At 47.4% G+C, this 18,649-nt stretch overlaps 2 protein-coding genes across 2 annotated transcripts in view; one reads left to right on the top strand and one right to left on the bottom strand.

Moving 5' to 3' along the window:
- Positions 1-441: 441 nt before the first annotated feature.
- Positions 442-18,649, bottom strand: part of npas2 (neuronal PAS domain protein 2) — a 183,856-nt gene continuing 165,648 nt past the window's right edge. Inside the window, exons 23-25 of the mRNA XM_072501536.1 lie at positions 11,079-11,171; positions 9,453-9,642; positions 442-5,679 (exon numbers count right to left, since the gene is read on the bottom strand). Of these exons, the coding sequence (XP_072357637.1) occupies positions 5,515-5,679; positions 9,453-9,642; positions 11,079-11,171 (448 nt within the window). The 3' untranslated portion in view covers positions 442-5,514. The remainder of the gene's footprint in view (positions 5,680-9,452; positions 9,643-11,078; positions 11,172-18,649) is intronic.
- Positions 7,500-7,939, top strand: LOC140422809 (huntingtin-interacting protein K-like). The gene has a single exon (XM_072507715.1). The coding sequence runs from the start codon at positions 7,544-7,546 to the stop codon at positions 7,898-7,900; it is 357 nt and encodes a 118-aa protein (XP_072363816.1). The 5' UTR covers positions 7,500-7,543; the 3' UTR covers positions 7,901-7,939.

Below are 18,649 nucleotides of genomic sequence, written 5' to 3'. Positions count from 1 at the left end.
CTTAAGTTACAGTCAGTTTTCAGCAGGGTAATGATGGCGAATGTTGACAATTCACAGTCAGCACCCAGCACCCCCCCCCCCCCCCCCCCCCCCCGCCCACCCCCCTCCACCCCTATAGAACATATTACAGACTATCCAACATTCTGTGCCACCTGACAAGTAACTTCTCATGGGCTTCTCTCGATACCATTTTCTTTGCGACTGGCAGGAATTAGCAGGATGCTTGCCCCCAAAATTGCAAAAAGGAATCTTTTCTTCATGCAGCTTTTACACTGCTGTCTCCCTTGTTTGCCCCAATAACATCATTCGATTAAACTGTCCTGGACTTGTGTTTACATTTGAAGTTAGCTATATTCCAAAACCAATCTGTGCAGAAAATGTCAGTCAAAACCTGGAGAGAAAGTCCAGTGGAGTTGTGCAAAGATTATTTATTCACGTAAAGACATAAATTGCTCACCCCCTTTTATAAGACACTTTTCTGTAACAAATTTTCATTGAATAAGAACATTCATAAATTCAAAATGACCTGTTACATCATATAAAATAAATCTAATTTGCTATTATAAGGATATTTGTGTACAGAATTTAATATAATACAATATTTACATCAATTAACACACCCCACTGCTTGTCCAGTGTCTGACCAGACAAACAATGACTCCAAAGTGCATATTCTCATCTTCGTCTCCAGGTAAACACACCATCTGATTGGCCATCACAATATCTGACCATCCAAAGGGATTCAAGCCCAAAATGCATCTCAGAAGAAAATAGACACAAGATCATGTAACTGCGTCAGGCAAGCTGGTAATGGTAATTAACTTAATGATTGTCAAGATGTAAGGGCACCCATCACATTGACCATGGCAAGTACTTGTTCCTATTCAAATTCCGTGTATTATCCACTCTTCACCCCTTCACTCTGCTGAGTGCCAAGTTTTAAAAGTAAAAGCCTTCTGGTACACCTGTTTATATCGATTGATTTACTATTTTTGAGGAATGATTGAATTGTTAATTCCAGAGTTCTTATGATCACACTACCAGAAGGATGTGGATGCTTTGGAGAGGGTACAGAAGCGGATGTTGCCTGGTATGGAGGGCCTTAGCTATGAGGAGAGGTTAGATAAACTCGGTCTGTTCTCACTGGAATGATGGAGGTTGAGTGGTAACCTGACAGAGGTCTACAAGATTATGAGTGGCATGGACAGAGTGGATAGTCAGATGCTCTTTCCTAGGGTGGAAGAGTCAGGTATTAAGGGACATAGGTTTAAAGTGCGTGGGGAAAAGTTTAGAACAGATGTGCAAGGCAAGTTTTTTCTACAGAGGGTGGTAAATATATGGAACGCGCTGCCTGGGGAGGTGGTGGGAGCAGGTACGATAGCGGCATTTAAGGGGCATCTGGACAAATATGTGAATAGGGTGGGAATGGAAGGATACGGGCTCCGTAAGTGCATATGGTTTTAGTGTAGGCAGGTACCATGGTTGGCGCAGGCTTGGAGGGCCGAAGGGCCTGTTCCTGCGCTGTATTGTTCTTTGATGTTACCTTTAAAATCTCAATGTTATCTGTGTTAGTTTGCACAGAAATAACAATACATCAAAGTGGAACGATGTACTTGAGCTAGTTTGTGTTACCAAGGAAGGGGTAACAGATTGACAGACAAGGGGATGTCATTTCTACAGGAGTAGAATCATCACTTGTTGGCTTGTGGACACAATCAGGGACAAGTTTAGGATCGTTGGAAGTACAACACAGGAAGCTACCGGATAGCTAACGGAGCTGGTTTGAGTGCAGTAGTGGAAGAGTCGGACAGTCTGATTTGAGCAAGGTAAGAGAAATGTAGTGCAATTACTCCCTTGGAGAAAATGATCAGACAATCTTCCTCACGGGTGTCCACATGGAACATTACAAATGTAAGGGAACATGACTTTTACTCAAGCAACTCTTAACAAATAACTTGCGTGATGAAGAAAATAAGGAAATACATTCACATATGCATTTGGACTCATCCTTGCAGAGTAGAATCTAACTAACAAGCCACAGATTTAAACTTCATTTTCCCTCTTCAGTTCTGAATTTACGGAACAAAACTTGTACATAACCAGTTGCATGTTTGAAAAGCAGTAGAGGCATTTTTTTTTAGATATTATTTGGATTTTCCGTTCCTGAGAATGTATTAACTGCTGCAAGAATCAGGGAGCATTTGATTCTGGGTCAATTATCATTAGACCTGAATGTCATAAAATAATGCACCAACTCGTGTTGCGGTTTACACAAAGTGTACAGTACACCGGCAGAGTGTTTCAATGGCCCAGATTTTGCTATGGTAACGATGGCGAAACTCACATGATTCATCGTCATTACTCCACCAAAACTAGCAGCAACGTTAGGAATAAAAATGTTGGATATACTTAGCAGGTCAAGCAGCATCTGTGGAGAGAACCATAGGGCGGATTTTTCGAGCCCTTGTCGTGGCGGGGGCAGGGCTGGAAAATAGGGAGAGCCATTCAGAACCCCACTGACTTTGGCGAGACCGGAAGATCCTGTAGTTAACTAGGCTTAACGAGGCTTGGCTGCGAGCCCAAACTTCCATTAGTTTATTGAAAAAGGTGCGCAGAAGGGAAGACATTGCTAGATTCACAGCACTGTTTCCATAAGTCCATTTTGTCAATGGTTTGATGTTTATTTGCACAGGAAAAAGAGGTGTCAGGTGCTTATAGTTTCTGCTGTTGATACTTTAACTGTGTTGTTTTATAGGGTTTATAGTTGTAGTGTTTCAAAAAAATGTTATGAATGGCTGTTTTTTAAGCTCTTCCACACATGCTATTGTTATTCCAGGGTTCATTGGTCCAGGTGAATGGGCATGGAGGTACTGTGAGTTGCCATGGAGAGGGAATTAGGTGTCATTGGGAGTGAGTTGGGGGCATGGGTTACCATGAGTTGGCATGGGGAGTGGGAGGGTGGGGGCCTAATATTTGCCAAAAACAACAGGGTAAAGTTCCAGAGAACCTAAGTAGGGCTTTTAACCAGCACTCGGCAACACCTGTGACCACCTCTGAATTGCACCCAGAAGGCCCAACTCTATCCCACCCCTGGGAACATAAATCGCACTATTTGGGGCAATTTTCATGAGACGGGTGTGCCGAGCTGGGATATTTGACAACTCTAACTACCTGTCTCTAAGATGAATATCCAGCCCAATGTTTCAGGTCGATGATGAACCTTTGTCAGACATCAAACATTCATCATCCTGAAACATTTGGCAGAATTTAGTCCAGCTGGTTGCCATGGGAAACATGACGGCAAGGCCCACTGAATTGCATGGGACGCAGCCTGTCTGTCTGCCAGTGATGTGTGCTTAAGTCTGAGGCGGGAATGGGATGATGCAAGCCCCCAGTGAGATATCAATTAGGCTCATTAATGCGCTACTTGACACCAGTTACCCCTGCCCACTGGAATCTAATGCTTGTTGGAGGATTTAATGAGAGTCAAACAGCTCTCTCCTTTCAACTCTCAATCCTGCTCCATTCTACTGTGACCAGGGATCCAGCGAGTCCTTGGTGTTTTACCTCTGGTCGGCTGGAAGCTCTCAAGGGTGGGATATCCAACTCGGAGGTTGTAAATCATGGGGAAGGCCCGACACTGGCCAGTTCAGTGCCTGGTGGGCACCTAACACTCTTGGGCCTCCCCCGCAGCAGTGACGCGGGGTGACCGCTGGTTCCCCAAACAATAGGCGATATCCCCGTGGTTGGCATTAAATCCCGGTGATTTGGGCAGCACGGTAGCACAGTGGTTAGCACAATGGCTTCACAGCGTCAGGGTCCCAGGTTTGATTCCCGGCTTGGGTGACTGTCTGTGCGAAGTCTGCACGTTCTCCTCGTGTCTGCGTGGGTTTCCTCCGGGTGCTCCAGTTTCCTCCCACAGTCCAAAGATGTGCAGGGGTAGGTGGATTGGCCATGTAAATTGCCCTTATTGTCCAATAAAAAAGGTAATGTGGGGTTACGGGAATAGCGTGGAAGTGTGGGGATAGGGTGGAGGTTTGGGCTTAGGTAGGGTGCTCTTTCCAAGGGCCGTGCAGACTCGATGGGCTGAATGGCCTCTTGCACTGTAAATTCTGTGTGTGAACCCACATTCTCTCCTCAGACGCTGCCTGACATGTTGAGTATTTCCAGCATTTTTGAACTAAAAAAAAATCAGATTTGCAGCGTGTGCAGTCTGTTCCACTTGTCACAACCCCTGGATTCTGTACTTGCACAGATTAATACAGAAATTGTGAGTGATTCTACACTCCTCCCAAGCTGCACTTCTGAGGCACCCCAGGCTAAAATCAATCGGAAATCTTATGAACAAATGATAATTTACCCTCTCAGTGCTGTTATCGTCAATGTAAAAACCCTTGAAAAAGTTGCACCTTGTTGAATGCAGTGAAACTGGGTTTTAAAAGAGCGCCGCGTGTATAGTTACTGCTAAAGAGCCTGAAAACTGCAAAACCTGGACCATTGTGTTAAGTTTTCAGTGGGTTCCACAGTGAAGCATTTGGTTCTGAACCAAGACATTAAGATTTTTCACTTGGCGGTGGTCAGATTTGAATAATTGTCTTCTTTTATAAAATATATAGTAACGCTATTTTGGAAATAGATATGCTGCTGAAAGAAAGGATATTGTCAGAGTGACGTTCACGGCGCGTTGGACTCACCAATTCCGGCTATCGGCAAGTGACTGGAGCAGCGCAGCCAGAGACAATTTCACAGCATCACACCTGACTTGCAACCATTAGCATAGAGGTGGGCAATAAACGTGGGCCTCCACCAGCGATGCCCACATCCCATGACGGAATAAATGAAAAAAGCGCAGGCTGTGTAACGCAACACCCGACAAAGCTGACTGCACAGTTAACGCAGCTTTTAACAAGGTCACTTTGCCATCATTTTACCAGTAATACCGTCTTTGTGATTGCTTTATGTTGCAACAGTTTAGTCACAATCATCATTTTGCGTGAGTTCTTAAAAGAAGCGTATCTCCCATTGATTAATGAATTATACCAAATACTGCAGTCAGAAATTGTGACCAATTAGGTGATTGTCACACAGAACGCACTGTGTTGGCGGAACAATTCTTTTGCTTGGCTAGAACAATTCCTCAGGAGAAAAGTTATTATAAAACTATTCCAGTGGCATAGTTGATGATCTGCTATCATCCTTCAGGCTTGTTTTTTTTAAGAACAGGTCTGAGAGAGCAGGCGGGCAGGAAAAGAGTCTGGATGTTTTTTTAAAAAACTTTGTCCTGTGAAGGTGGCAGCCTCCCTCATGAAAGGTGTGGCCGCCTCTGTCTGGCTTTGCAGGCTTTCCTCAGCCTGAAAAGCGCCACACCTGCTTCCACAGGAGAGGTGTAGTCCCGTACCCCATCCCAGGTATGGGTGAGCTGCCGGTTGAATGTTCTCCCCTCGCCCACAAATTTACCATCGCGGTTTGTCCAATTTGTGGCCGGGTGTCGCCTGCCTCTGGCGGGGTCCTTGGTTACCGTGGCAGCTGAATGTTGGACAAGTCTGAGAGGCCGCTGGTACCGTTTTGCGTCCCACGGGATTGACGTTGGGAGAGGTACCCCATATTAACGTGCGGAGGTGATGTCAGGAAAAGAGGCTGCGACTGGTCACCTTGCATCATTCCACTCGGTGGCACTTGCTAAAGAAATAAAAGCATTTTGTCACAAATTTATTAGTTTCCACTCTACACAAAAAGGTGTCTGCCTGTAAGAGAAATTTCTTCACACAAAGGGTTGTGAATCTATGGAATTCCTTGTCCAGTGAAGCAGTTGAGGCTCCTTCATTAAATGTTTTTAAGATAAAGATAGATAGTTTTTTGAAGAATAAAGGGATTAAGGGTTATGGTGTTTGGGCCGGAAAGTGGAGCTGAGTCCAAAAAAGATCAGCCATGATCTCATTGACTGGCGGAGCAGGCTCGAGGGGCCAGATGGCCTACTCCTTCTCCTAGTTATTATGTTCTTAAACTCCCTCTCCCTTAGGCTATCCATCCCTTTCACTATATCTTCCATCTTTCTCCAAGACCTCTGCCAAAGGCTCGGCACCCGCCCATCCAGACGCTGGCATGTCCCACACTGGCTGGTTCGCCTTGACCCTCCCCTTCCCCGCTCCCCTCCCTCCCTCCCCACAATGAAGGTCTAGCCTCTATTGTGTGTCTCAGCCCCAGTGGTATGGCAGGGGGAACGAAACATTTGGAACGGACTAGTTCTTGAGACTGCCCGTCGTATGTCTGCATTTGGTAAGTAAGTCATTGGGAGATGGATCCCAAAGTCGCCAAGAAGTTGTGCGGTTGGGGTTCAGAGAAGAATTATTGCCGTGTGGCGTGCGTGGCCATTCCTGAAAGAGCTAAGAGAGGATGCAGAAGGTATTTACCAGAATGATACCAGGGATACAAGACTTCAGTATGTGGAGAGACTGGAGAAGCTGGGTTGTTCTCCTTAGAGCGGAGGAGGTTAAGGGAGAGATTTGATGGATGCAATGAAGTTACTGTGAAAAGCCCCGGGTGGCCACATTCTGGCGCCTGTTCGGGTACACAGAGGGAGAACTCAGAATGTCCAAATTACCTAATAAGCACGTCTTTCAGGACATGTGGGAGGAAACTGGAGCGCCCGGAGGAAACCCACGCAGACACAGGGAGAACATGCAGACTTTGCATAGACAGTGACCCAAGCCGGGAATCAAACCTGCATCCCTGGCGCTGTGAAGCAACAGTACATAATAATGGTTTGAATATGAGGTTGGAAGCTCATCTCAAGGTCAAATATGTCATTAGGGTTGTGAGTTGGCAGGTAGGGAACAGTGTTTGCAACGGGGACTGAAAACAATGGCTTCAATCTTCCCGATATCTAATTGAAGGAATGCGAAATAGGAGGGACCCAATGGTAGATTCTTGGCAGACACCACTGGAGGTAATGATGCAAGAGTGGGGGGGGGGGGGGGGTGCGGTAATCATTGCAGATGATTGTCAGTATCTGGGTAGACAAGAATGGAGGCAGATGAGTATCTACCCAGCTGGGTGATGGGGAAGAGGTACTGGAGAAGAGTTTCATGGTCAAACATGTCAAAGGCTGCAGAGAAGTCAAGAAGGACAAGGAGGAATAGTTTAGCTTTGTCACAGTCACATGTAATATGTAATGTCTTCTGTGACTTTGGTAAGACCAGTTTTGGTACTATAGCGGAGGTGGAAAACTGAGTGGAGAGATTCAAACATGAAGCTGCAAGAAAAATGGGCACAGATTTGTGAGGTGACACCATTTGTGGGGATTAATGGGTGTTTCTCTGGTTGGCAATCAGTAGCTAGTGGTGTCCCTCAGGGATCAGTGTTGGGCCCACAATTGTTCACAATTTACATAGATGGACGTGTGTCCGGCGGCGGGGGGTGCTGACGTGTGTCCGGCGGCGGGGGTGCTGATGTGTGTCCGGCGGCGGGGGGTGCTGATGTGTGTCCGGCGGCGGGGGGTGCTGATGTGTGTCCGGCGGCGGGGCACGTAGCAGCAGCGGGGCAGATGGCGCAGGCTGACGGGGACCTGGACCTGGAGAATGAGGAGACCGAGCAGCCGGCGGAGAAACCGCGGAAACATGACAGCGGAGCGGCGGATCTGGAGAGGGTGACCGACTATGCGGAGGAGAAAGAGATTCTCAGCTTGGACCTGGAGACGGCGAAGTCTGTCATTGGAGACAGAAGGTCGTGCGGACAGAAAGCTAAACAGGAAAGGGAGAAAGAGCTGGCAAAAGTGACCATCAGGAAGGAAGATGTCGAATTGATTATGAACGAGATGGAGATCTCTCGAAATGCAGCCGAGCGAGGTCTGCGGGAACATTTGGGCAACGTCGTCGAAGCTTTGATCGCTCTCACCGACTGAGGTCACGCCGTGTTTCCTGGGACTGTTTCGGACATGTTGGTGAGGCAGGGGGGAGGGGGGAACTGCAAAGAGATTGGGGGAAGGGGTGGATGGAATTGGAGGTCCATCCATCTGTGCAAACATTACCCACTGTTCGGTGACAGGGATGGGATGGTCTCGGTGAGGTGCTGGCGCAAGTGCTACTCAAGATCCGACACTGAATCCTTAAGATGGGCAAAACCTTCCGAATGGGCAGGAACGAAAGTACTTGAATCAATAAAATACAAACTCACTTACTCAAAAAAATTTTTTTTTAAATTACATAGATGATTTTGAGTTGGGGACCAAGGGCAATGTGTCCAAGTTTGCAGACGACACTTAGATGAGTGGTAAAGCAAAAAGTGCAGAGGATACTGGAAGTCTGCAAAGGGATTTGGATAGGCGAAGTGAAGGGTCTGGCAGATGGAATACAATGTTGACAAATGTGAGGTTATCCATTTTGGTAGGAATAACAGCAAAAGGGATTATTATTTAAATGATAAAATATTAAAACATGCTGCTGTGCAGAGAGACCTGGGTGTGCTAGTGCATGAGTCGCAAAAAGTTGGTTTACAGGTGCAACAGGTGATTAAGAAGGCAAATGGAGTTTTGTCCTTCATTGCTAGAGGGATGGAGTTTAAGACTAGGGAGGTTATGCTGCAATTGTATAAGGTGTTAGTGAGGCCACACCTGGAGTATTGTGTTCAGTTTTGGTCTCCTTACCTGAGAAAGGACGTACTGGCGCTGGAGGGTGTGCAGAGGAGATTCACTAGGTTAATCCAAGAGTTGAGGGGGTTGGATTACGAGGAGAGGTTGAGTAGACTGGGACTGTACCCATTGGAATTTAGAAGGATGCGGGGGGATCTTATAGAAACATATAAAATTATGAAGGGAATAGATAGGATAGATGCAGCAGGTTGTTTCCACTGGCGGGTGAAAGCAGAACTAGGGGGCATTGCCTCAAAATAAGGGGAAGTAGATTTAAGACTGAGCTTAGGAGGAACTTCTTCACCCAAAGGGTTGTGAATCTATGGAATTCCTTGCTTAGTGAAGCAGTTGAGGCTCCTTCATTAAATGTTTTTAAGATAAAGATAGATAGTTTTTGAAAAAATAAAGGGATTAAGGGTTACGGTGTTCGGGCCGGGAAGTGGAGCTGCGTGCACAAAAGATCAATCATGATCTCATTGAATGACGGAGCAGGCTCGAGGGGCCAGATGGCCTACTCCTGCTCCTAGTTCTTATGTTCTTATGTTCTATGTCCAAAGACATTGGAGAGGTTGTACGTGGGGTGATAGTTAGTACGGTAGAGGCAGCAATGGTTCTCTTTTTGTTTTGGACTACTTAAAATCAGTGTAAGATGAATATTTTGTTTCTCTTTATTTAATATTTGAAGGCAGGGCAGTTCTCATGGGCTGATATTTCTTGTGACATTGAGAAGAAAAGAATATTTGAAAATTAATACTAGAGTTTTCTGCCTGCCTCTTTAAGATACCATTTCTCTGTGTAACTTATATACTCTCAAGGAACTTTGTACCTGAAGATATTGATGTTGCTGCTGGAGCTGCATGGAATGATGGGTGTGCTGTTGTTGTATAGAGGCTTGTTGGTGCGATGAGAAGCTTTGATGTTGGATAGTCACGGAACTTGGAGAAGGGACAATGACCGCACTACAGCTGATTGGCTGCATTGCTAGTGCTGTCAGCATCTGCTGATCTTGAATATACCTGAAAATACAATGCCACAAAATGAACAAGGTCAAATTCACTGAAACATCTGACACATGTAGAATCAGTTAAATACACGAGGTAATGTTTCTCTAATTGGGGTAACATGACCTGGTGCCCGACAAAATGTGTGGCCAATGACAATCTGGAGCAAGTTTAATAATAATAATCTTTATTAGTGTCACAAGTAGGCTTACATTAATACTGCAATAAAGTGACAGTGAAAATCCCCTAGTCGCCACACTCTGGCACCTGTTTGGATACACTGAGGGAAAATTCAGAATGTCTGATTCACTTTGGGGCTTGTGGGAGGAAACCGGAGCACCCGGAGGAAGCCCCCCCCCCCCCGCAGGCATGGGGAGAACGTGCAGACTCGGCACAGACAGTGACCAAAGCCGGGAACCGAACCTGGGTCCCTGGAGCTGTGAAGCAACAGTGCTAACCACTGTGCTACTGTGCCTCCCAAGTCTATTGTTCACGGACTGATGTGTGAACAACAGAAACAGCTTTAAACGGAATTGGATCAACGCTATATTTTTGTGAGATTCGGGCTGTCTGATTGTCTAATTTTGCAGGGCAGTCAGGGTACAAACTGTTCATTGGCTGTCTGTAAACACACCTAATAGGGATATGTGCATTTTCCATTTCCATTCTCCGTGTTGGAGCTTTCGCCTCGAAGGCAGATCAGTCCTAATTTGATTTTTTTTTCAATATTCTTGGGATGTGAGCATTACAGGCAAGACTGGCATTTAATGCCCACCAAATTTCCTTTGAGCAGGTAGTGGTGAAGAGCCACTTTCTTTAACTGCTGTAGTCTGTGTCGTGTAGGTACACCTACAGCGCTCACTGCTTGAGACGATTATAGGCCATTACAGAGGGCAGTAAGTCAGCAACATTGCTATGAATGGGCCAGACAAGGAAAGGATGGCAGATTTCCTCCCCGGAAATGCGGCAGCTATGTTTTTATGTTGTTTTATGATCATTTTTAACAATGCCATAGAATCCCTACAGTGCAGAAGGAGGCCATTTGGCCCATCGCGTCTGCACAAACCCTACCTAGGCCCACTCTCCTGCCCCATCCCTGTGACCCCACCTAACCATCCCATCTTTAGGCACTAAGGCCAATTTTGCGAGTCCAACCTGAGGAAACCCACGCAGACACGGGGAGAATGTGCAGACTCCACCGAGACAGTGACCCGAGCCGGGAATTGAACCGGTGACCCTGGAGCAGTGAAGCAACAGTGCTAACCACTGTGCTACCATGACGCCCGCATATATATTTACCTGCATATATTAAATGGGCAAATGACTGCTGAAATACCCAAGGTGCCTTGGGCATTTGTATAATAATACCATTCACAGTGACTTCCAGGCTACTGTATCGAGTGCTTTAACCCCAAACCATTGTGACTCTAATAAAATCTCGTAATTCATACTTTGCCTGTTGTCTGGCTGCATTATTCTGAGATGGCTGTTCATTTCCACTGCTGTTTGGTATATTGGAATGAATGGGTTGATTCAAAAATAACCTGAAAAAGAGCCAGATGAAAAATGATGGTAAAACTTCTCTTTCTCTCAGTGCTGGAGGTGTGAGTGAGGGCACTCTCCATTTATGCTCGTAGCTGGACATAAACCCGAACGCTGTAATTCACGTGAACAGTTCAGGTTAGGTTATAAACATTTATGCGCACGAATAAAACCGTCATATTCAGTTACTGTCTTAACCTGACTGGTAGCTGCCATGATGATAGCTTATTTTGTGTATGGACCTGAGTACTAGTGTCATGGGAATGCCACGTTAAAAAATGTTTGTCTGCTCAAGTGGCTGCAGTGGTGTCAGAATGTGGGTGGAGCTGCGCTCTGGCTCTGCTTTTTAGTTTTGCTTTGAGGAAAAGCTTGGGTGTGTCTGTGTTTTTTGGTTTTGTTTTAGTGTTGGAGCTGAAGCCAGCCAAAGAAGATGTAATTTCGATCTCTCTGCCATCTAAAGACTATCTCTAGATCATTTGGTGAATTCAAAGTGATAACTGTTATCAGTAGAGAATTTAAACCTGATGTGCTTCTGTCAAAAGGATTTTTGTCTTATGGATGTTAAAAGGAAAGTTTAAGGATTACTTACAGTGTTGTATTCCTTGGGGGTTGTATTTGAATTAATGGTTGCTAAGATGTTCAGTGTATGTTTTAAAAAGGTTAACTGAGTTCATAGAATAAACATTGTTTTGCTTTAAAAACTACTTTTAAATTTCCGCTGCACCACACCTGTAGAGTGGGCCGTGTGCTCCCCACACCACAATCTAGTAAAAGTCGTGGGTCAGGTGAACACCATGATATACTTTGGGGTTCTCTAAACCCTGGCCCATAACACTAGATACTATCCAATCCTTAGATATGATGCTGTAACATCACGTGACCTGGAGGAGCTAGAATGAAGGTCAGATAACTCACCTTGGGGAGTTAGCCAGCATGGAAGATTAAATTGAGTTGGTCTTGCAGTTCCTTTGAGTGTTATTCTTTCAACCTGAGATGTGACATTGACAATGAGGATGAATATGGAGCTACTCAGGATTGCGTCATGACAGTTTCTTGAGCTGACATATCTGGAGCCCGGGGCATTGAGTATTTGATCCGACACTGATGCCAGTACAGTCAGTGTGAAACGGGACGTGTAGCTGGAGGTGCTCGAAATGTATGCTGATAGTCACGGCCTGTTTTTGGACAGGGCAACGGTGGATCAGGAAGCACAGAAACAGCCTTACTACTGTTCATTGTGGAAGCTACGGGGAGGGAGAGCTTTGAGACGTTGCCTAACATGGGAGAACAAAGAACCAAGAGAAGTACGGCCCTCCAAGCCTGCGCTGACCATGCTGCCCGTCTAAATTAAAATCTTCTACACTTCCGTGGTCCGTATCCCTCTATCCCATTCCCAGAAAAGGTGGATTCTGGACTTGCAATGAAGCTTTTGAAGGACCATTGTGTGGTGATGTCAAATACTATTCCAAAGGCATGTTTTCTGTCAGATGAGGCATAAAGAAGGGAAGCAGTCACCTAATTTGTGACCCATTTGAGAATGGGGGTTGGATCAATAAAATTATCTTGTGACAGATCTGAATAAACAGATAATGGATCAGGGGGATCCAGTATTGCTGGTTGGATAGGTTGATGCGTACGTTGTTGGAAAGAGGTGACGTAATGTTGGGTGATACTTTGAAAATGTCAGATGCATTGGATGCAAAGGGTGGACAATTTCACAGCTTGAAACTCGGTTCGACCTCTGCCATTGGCACAGCAAAAACAGATGTTAACCAAGTCAACTTAATCCACGCCTGTGTAAATGTAAACGGCAAACGTCTGTGAGAGAGTGTGTCAGATGTTGCAGGTTAGGGCACGAAGATGCCTGTAGCCTTTTTTCTTCATGTCTGGGATGTGGGATCGCTTCCATTATTATGGATTCAGCATTTGTTGCTCATCCCTAATTGCACTTGAACTGAACGGCTTGCTGGGCTATTTTAGAGGGCATTTTAAGAGACTCCCACATGGAGGGCAGTCCAGGTAAAGACAGCAGATTTCCTGAAGGGACCGGATGTGTTTTTACAACAATCAACAATGGCTTATTGGTCATCATTAGACTTTTAATTCCAGATTTTTTTATTGAATTCAAGTGCTACCTTCTGTCGTAGTGGGATTCGAACCCAGGACCAGAGGGTTACCCTGGGTCTGTGGACATTACTATTACACACCGCCTCCAACCTAGCCACTCCACCCAATGTGAGGTTCAAGAACCCAGCTGAGCCCTACTTGGGCACCAAATACCCAGCGAGATGCCAGAGCTGAGGGACATCAATGCTGATCAGGACGTTCAAGGTCATGATGCAGAGAAAATGGTTTAATGCGGACCACAGGAGGGGAGCTGGACAGTCCAATGTCATGCCAGCTGATGGAGTATTGCTGAGTGGGGAGATCCTGAGTAAGATGGACACCACGGGCGGGATTCTCGCGGCAGGCGCCAGTTTGACGCCGAATCATGATGCTCCATGCTTCCAAAATGGCATCATTGCGACGCACGGCGCGCGTAGTTGAAACCACATTTGCATCTCATTAGTGGGCCCATCCACGATGCGCCACGTCTGATGGGCCGGGTTCCTGACGGCGCGGTCCACGTGGGTTCTCAACAATCGTGAACCTGGCGTGGTGCCTGTTGAGGGAGAGAGAGGGAAAGAGAGAGAGAGAGAGAGAGTGCACAGACAGTGTCCAGCACCGCCATACTTCACCGATGTCATGCCGCTGGCCAGCGGGGGGGGGGGGGCTTCTGACAAGGCTGGGGGGAGTAGTGGGGGGTGGCCAGGAGGTGGGCTGTAGGGTCAGGGTGGACGGATATGCCACACCATTACCGCAGCCAACAGGGCAGCCGCTGACGGCCCACTAGAAACCTAGTGCCCTGAGTTGTATAGGTGACCCCCACCCGGGGCACCAGCCTGGGTGCCCTCTGGCCCCAGCCGACCCATAAGCTGTATGGGCGGTCCAGCACGACCAGTGCCATCTTTTCGGCCGCAATCATTGTGTGTGTGTGGGGAGGGGGGTGGGGGGGGGGGGGGGGGGGGGGGGGGGCGGGTGCTGTATAGTGTGAGCGCGGAACAAGAGAATCCAGCCCACCATCTTTTATGACAGAAAATCTTCAAGCGTCACTCAGCATCATGGTGACAGACACAGCGGGAGATGGACCAGGTGTCGGAGCTGAGGTGAAGCTGACATCCTGAAATCCAGCAGTCTAAGTTGGCGACGGCAGACAGAGGGCCAGCTACCAGAGGGAAACACCTTGGTCCCAGAGCTGATGCTGCACTTCCTAATCCTGACACGATGACCAGAGTTCCTGAGACAGCAGGCGGACCACCACGCCAGAGAAGGCCACCAAAGGGACTTGAAGGTTTTGTGTGACTTAGCGACAGAACATGACATTGGAAATCAGTTCGGAGAAACAATTTGTCATTTAAAACAACGCGATTTTAAGTTGAAAAACAGCAAATCTTGGCATAAAGCTTGCACCTGGGTGTGTGAGGATCGATGTGTTGTGATAATGTTCAAAACAAAAAGGGTGTAAGCTGAACACTGCCCTTGTGATTTTGTGATGTTTGCAAGAACACGAGAAAGCAATTGGGTTGGATTATTGAGGAGCATCGAATTATACACTGATGATTATCACAAGAGAAGCCCCAGTTAAATAGTGAAAGGATAGGGCACCATGTGGCGTAGTGGTTAGCACTGGGACTGTGGCGCTGAGGACCCGGGTTCGAATCCCGGCCCTGGGTCACTGTCCGTGTGGAGTTTGCACATTCTCCCCATGTTTGCGTGGGTTTCACCCTCACAACCCAAAGCTATGCAGGTTAGATGGATTGGCCATGCTAAATTGCCCCTAAGAAAATTGGGGAAAAAAAATAATTGGGAACTCTAAATTTAATAAAAATAGTGAAAGGGAAAGAACAATCCTAAAAAGTGAAATACTGAACAAAAGATTATGATTGAACTCTGGTGTAGTGAAATTACCTGACATCCATAACTAAATAAATCTGTTTACTCAGCGAGTTAGGGAAATAATGACTTGGCAAGTTTGTTTGCAAAACTCCCTGCAATTTGTTTTGCAAGGGTTCGTTTAAGGCCAGGGTGGACAAAGAGGAGGGGTTGGAGTGGCAGAGGGTAATAGATGAGATGTTGGAGGTAGATAGGAGGTATGCAGAAGATGGGGACCCAGCGAAGTTGGAAAGGAGGAAGGAACTGCAGGCGAGCTTTGACCGACTATCTACCAGGAAGGCGGTGCGCCAACTGAGACGAGCAAGGGGTGCAGTTTACGTACATGGAGATAAGACATATGTAAGCAGGTTAGCTCTGGAGGGAGGCAGAGGTAAGGGAAATTGTTCAGCTGAGGGATAGGGCAGGGAAGTTGGTGGTGGCTCCGGATCTGATTAACAAGGTTTTTGAGGAATTTTATGAGAGGTTGTACAGGTCAGAGCCACCGGGGGGAGACCGTGAGATGCAGGAATTTCTAGATGGGTTGGAGTACCCGAGGTTAGGGGTGGGGGACAGGGCTACATTAGAAGGAGCGAAAGTGGAGCAGGAGATGAAAGTTGCGATTGGGAGGATGCAGTCGGGGAAGGTGGCAGGGCCGGATGGGTTTCCGGTGGAATATTATAAAAAATTCAAGGATAAGCTGGCGCCCCTGATGGTGGGGATGTTTGAAGAGGCGATAGGGAAGGGGGTGTTACCACAAACTTTGAGGCAGGCATCGATTTCCCTGTTGCTAAAAAAAGATAAGGATCCGACGGAGTGTGGGTCGTATAGGCCCATACCACTTCTGAATGTGGACTCAAAAGTATTGGCGAAGATACTGGCGGGTAGGTTGGAGGGGTGCCTCCCGAAGGTGATAGGTGAGGATCAGGCAGGGTTTGTGAGAGGGAGGCAGCTCTTTTCGAACATTAGGAGGGTATTGAATGTCGTTATGGCACCGGCGGAGGGGAAGGAAACCGAGGTGGTTGTGACATTGGACGCCGAGAAGGCGTTTGACCGGGTAGAATGGGGGTACTTGATGGCAGTTCTGGAGCGGTTTGGGATTGAACCAAGATTTGTGAACTGGGTAAAGCTACTATATAAGGAGCAGAGGGCGAGTGTCCGCACAAACAACATCAGCTCGAGATGCTTTTCTCTCCACCGTGGGACGAGGCAGGGATGTCCTATGTCCCCCCTGCTGTTTGCACTCGCAATTGAGCCGTTGGCCTTCGCATTAAGATGTTTGTGGGTATGGAAAGGAATAGTGAGGGGGGGGGGGGGATAGAGCATATATTGTCCTTATATGCCGATGACTTGCTGTGTTTGGGTCTTTCTCGGGGTACAAACTAAATCTAGACAAGTGATATTTTGTGGTGTCTCGGCTGGGGGTGGGGGTGGGGGCAGGGGTGGGGGAGCTGCCATTCCGTAGGGCAGGACTCACTTTAGGTACTTGAGGGTGCAGGTTGCCTGGGAGTGGGGGGGGCAGTGGGGGGGGGGGGGGGGGGGGGGCTCCGCAGGTACAACATTTCTAGTTTGGTGGGGAGTGTGAAAGCTGATCTGGCAAGGTGGGATGGTCTCCCTCTGTCACTGGCGGGTCGGGTACAGGCGGTTAAAATGAACGTGTTGCCGCGATTTCTGTTTATTTTTCAATGCCTACCGATTTTCCAGCCAAAAGCATTTTTAAGAGAGATTGAGGGAAGGATTACTTCGTTCATATGGGGAGGGAAGGTGGCCAGAGTTAGAAAGGTGCTGTTATAGAGGGGAAGGCAGGCAGGGGGTTTGGGTCTTCCGAACCTGATGTATTACTACTGGGCGGCGAATGTGGGGAAGGTGCGGAGCTGGGTCAGAGGGGTTGATTCCCAGTAGGTCAGAATGGAGGAGAGTTTGTGCAGGGTGTCGCGATTGAAAGCACTAGCAACAGCGCCGCTCCAGGGGAAATACTCAGGGAGTCCGGTAATAATAGCTTAATTGAGAATTTGGAGGCAGTTTCGCCAACACTTCGGGTTGGGGGCAGGGTCAAGGGAAATGCCGATTCGGGGGAACCACAGATTTGAGCCAGGGAAGTGGGATGGGAATTTTCGGAAATGGGAGGAGAAGGGGATTAAGACACTAAAAGATTTGTTTCTTCGGGGTCGGTTTGCAGGATTGAAGGAGCTGGAAGCGAAGTATGGGCTGGAGCAGGGAGAAATGTTTAGATACATGCAGGTTCAAGATTTTGCAGAAAGGAGATACAGAGCTTCCCAGTGGAGCCGGCCTCCACATTACTGGAGGAGGTGCTGACGACAGGGGGACTGGAGAAGAGGGTAGTGTCGGCAGTTTACGGAGTTATTTTGGAGAGGAGAAGGCACCACTGGAAGGGATCAAAGTAAAGTGGGAGGAAGAGTTGGGAGACGATATGGAGAAGGGGTTCTGGTATGAGGTGCTCCGGAGAGTGAATGCCTCCACCTCGTGCGCGAGGTTGGGGCTGATACAGCTGAAGGTGGTATACAGAGCACACCTCACGAGGGCGAGGATGAGCCGATTCTTTGAAGGAGTAGAAGATGTGTGTGAATGTTCTTGGGGGGCCCCACTAATCACGTTCATATGTTTTGGTCCTGTCCAAAGCTAGAGGATTAATGGAAGGCTTTTAGGGTAATTTCTAAAGTGGTGCACGTGAAACTGGACCCGGGTCCCCGGGAGGCCATATTCGGGGTGTCTGACCAGCCAGGGTTGGAAACGGGTGCGGAGGCAGATGTTGTAGCCTTCGTCTCGTTGATCGCCCGAAGGCGAATCCTGTTGGGATGGAGAGCAGCCTCCCCACCCTGTGCCCTGGCGTGGCGGGGGGACCTGTTGGAATTCTTGATTCTTGAGAAGGTTAAGTTTGAACTGAGGGGAAGGATGGAGGGGTTCTACAATTCATGGGCATTATTCATTATGCACTTTCAAGAACTGGATATCATCGAACATTAGTTGGGGCAGGTGGGTGGGAGGGTTGGGGGGAGGGGGATGTGTGTGTTAATGGCGACTATGGGTGATCCCTAATTCTTTTTTGTCATTTGTTTGTGTGAACATGCGGGCTAATGTTTGGGGGTTGGTGGGAGGATGGGATCGTTGTTATTGATATGGGGGTGGATATATTTGTTACTGATTATTGTTTATTGTTGGTGGGTGTAAATTTGGGAAAAAATGTGAAAAAGGAGGAGAATAAAAAATATTAAAAAGAAAAAAATAAATTTGTTTTGCAAGGGATGGAATCTAAGCTACAAACACAAAGCAAAAAAATGGTGGGCTGGATTCTCCGCGACGGGGCGGAGAATCCGTTTTCACGCACAAAATCGGGACCGGCGGCAGTTGCACTATTCTCCGCCCCCCGAAAAGTGTGTACTCATGGAGTACGCCGTGCCGAGTATCCAACGCCTCAGGCCATTGCCCGAGTCCCGCCCCTCTATTCTCCGCCCCCGACCGGCCAAATTCCCGATGGCGTATTTCTAATCTG

Source organism: Scyliorhinus torazame, chromosome 5, assembly GCF_047496885.1.
Source record: "Scyliorhinus torazame isolate Kashiwa2021f chromosome 5, sScyTor2.1, whole genome shotgun sequence".
Taxonomy (NCBI): Eukaryota; Metazoa; Chordata; class Chondrichthyes; order Carcharhiniformes; family Scyliorhinidae; genus Scyliorhinus; species Scyliorhinus torazame.
The sequence above is the reverse complement of the archived record's forward strand: the minus strand, read 5'-3'. Positions and strand labels throughout refer to the sequence as shown.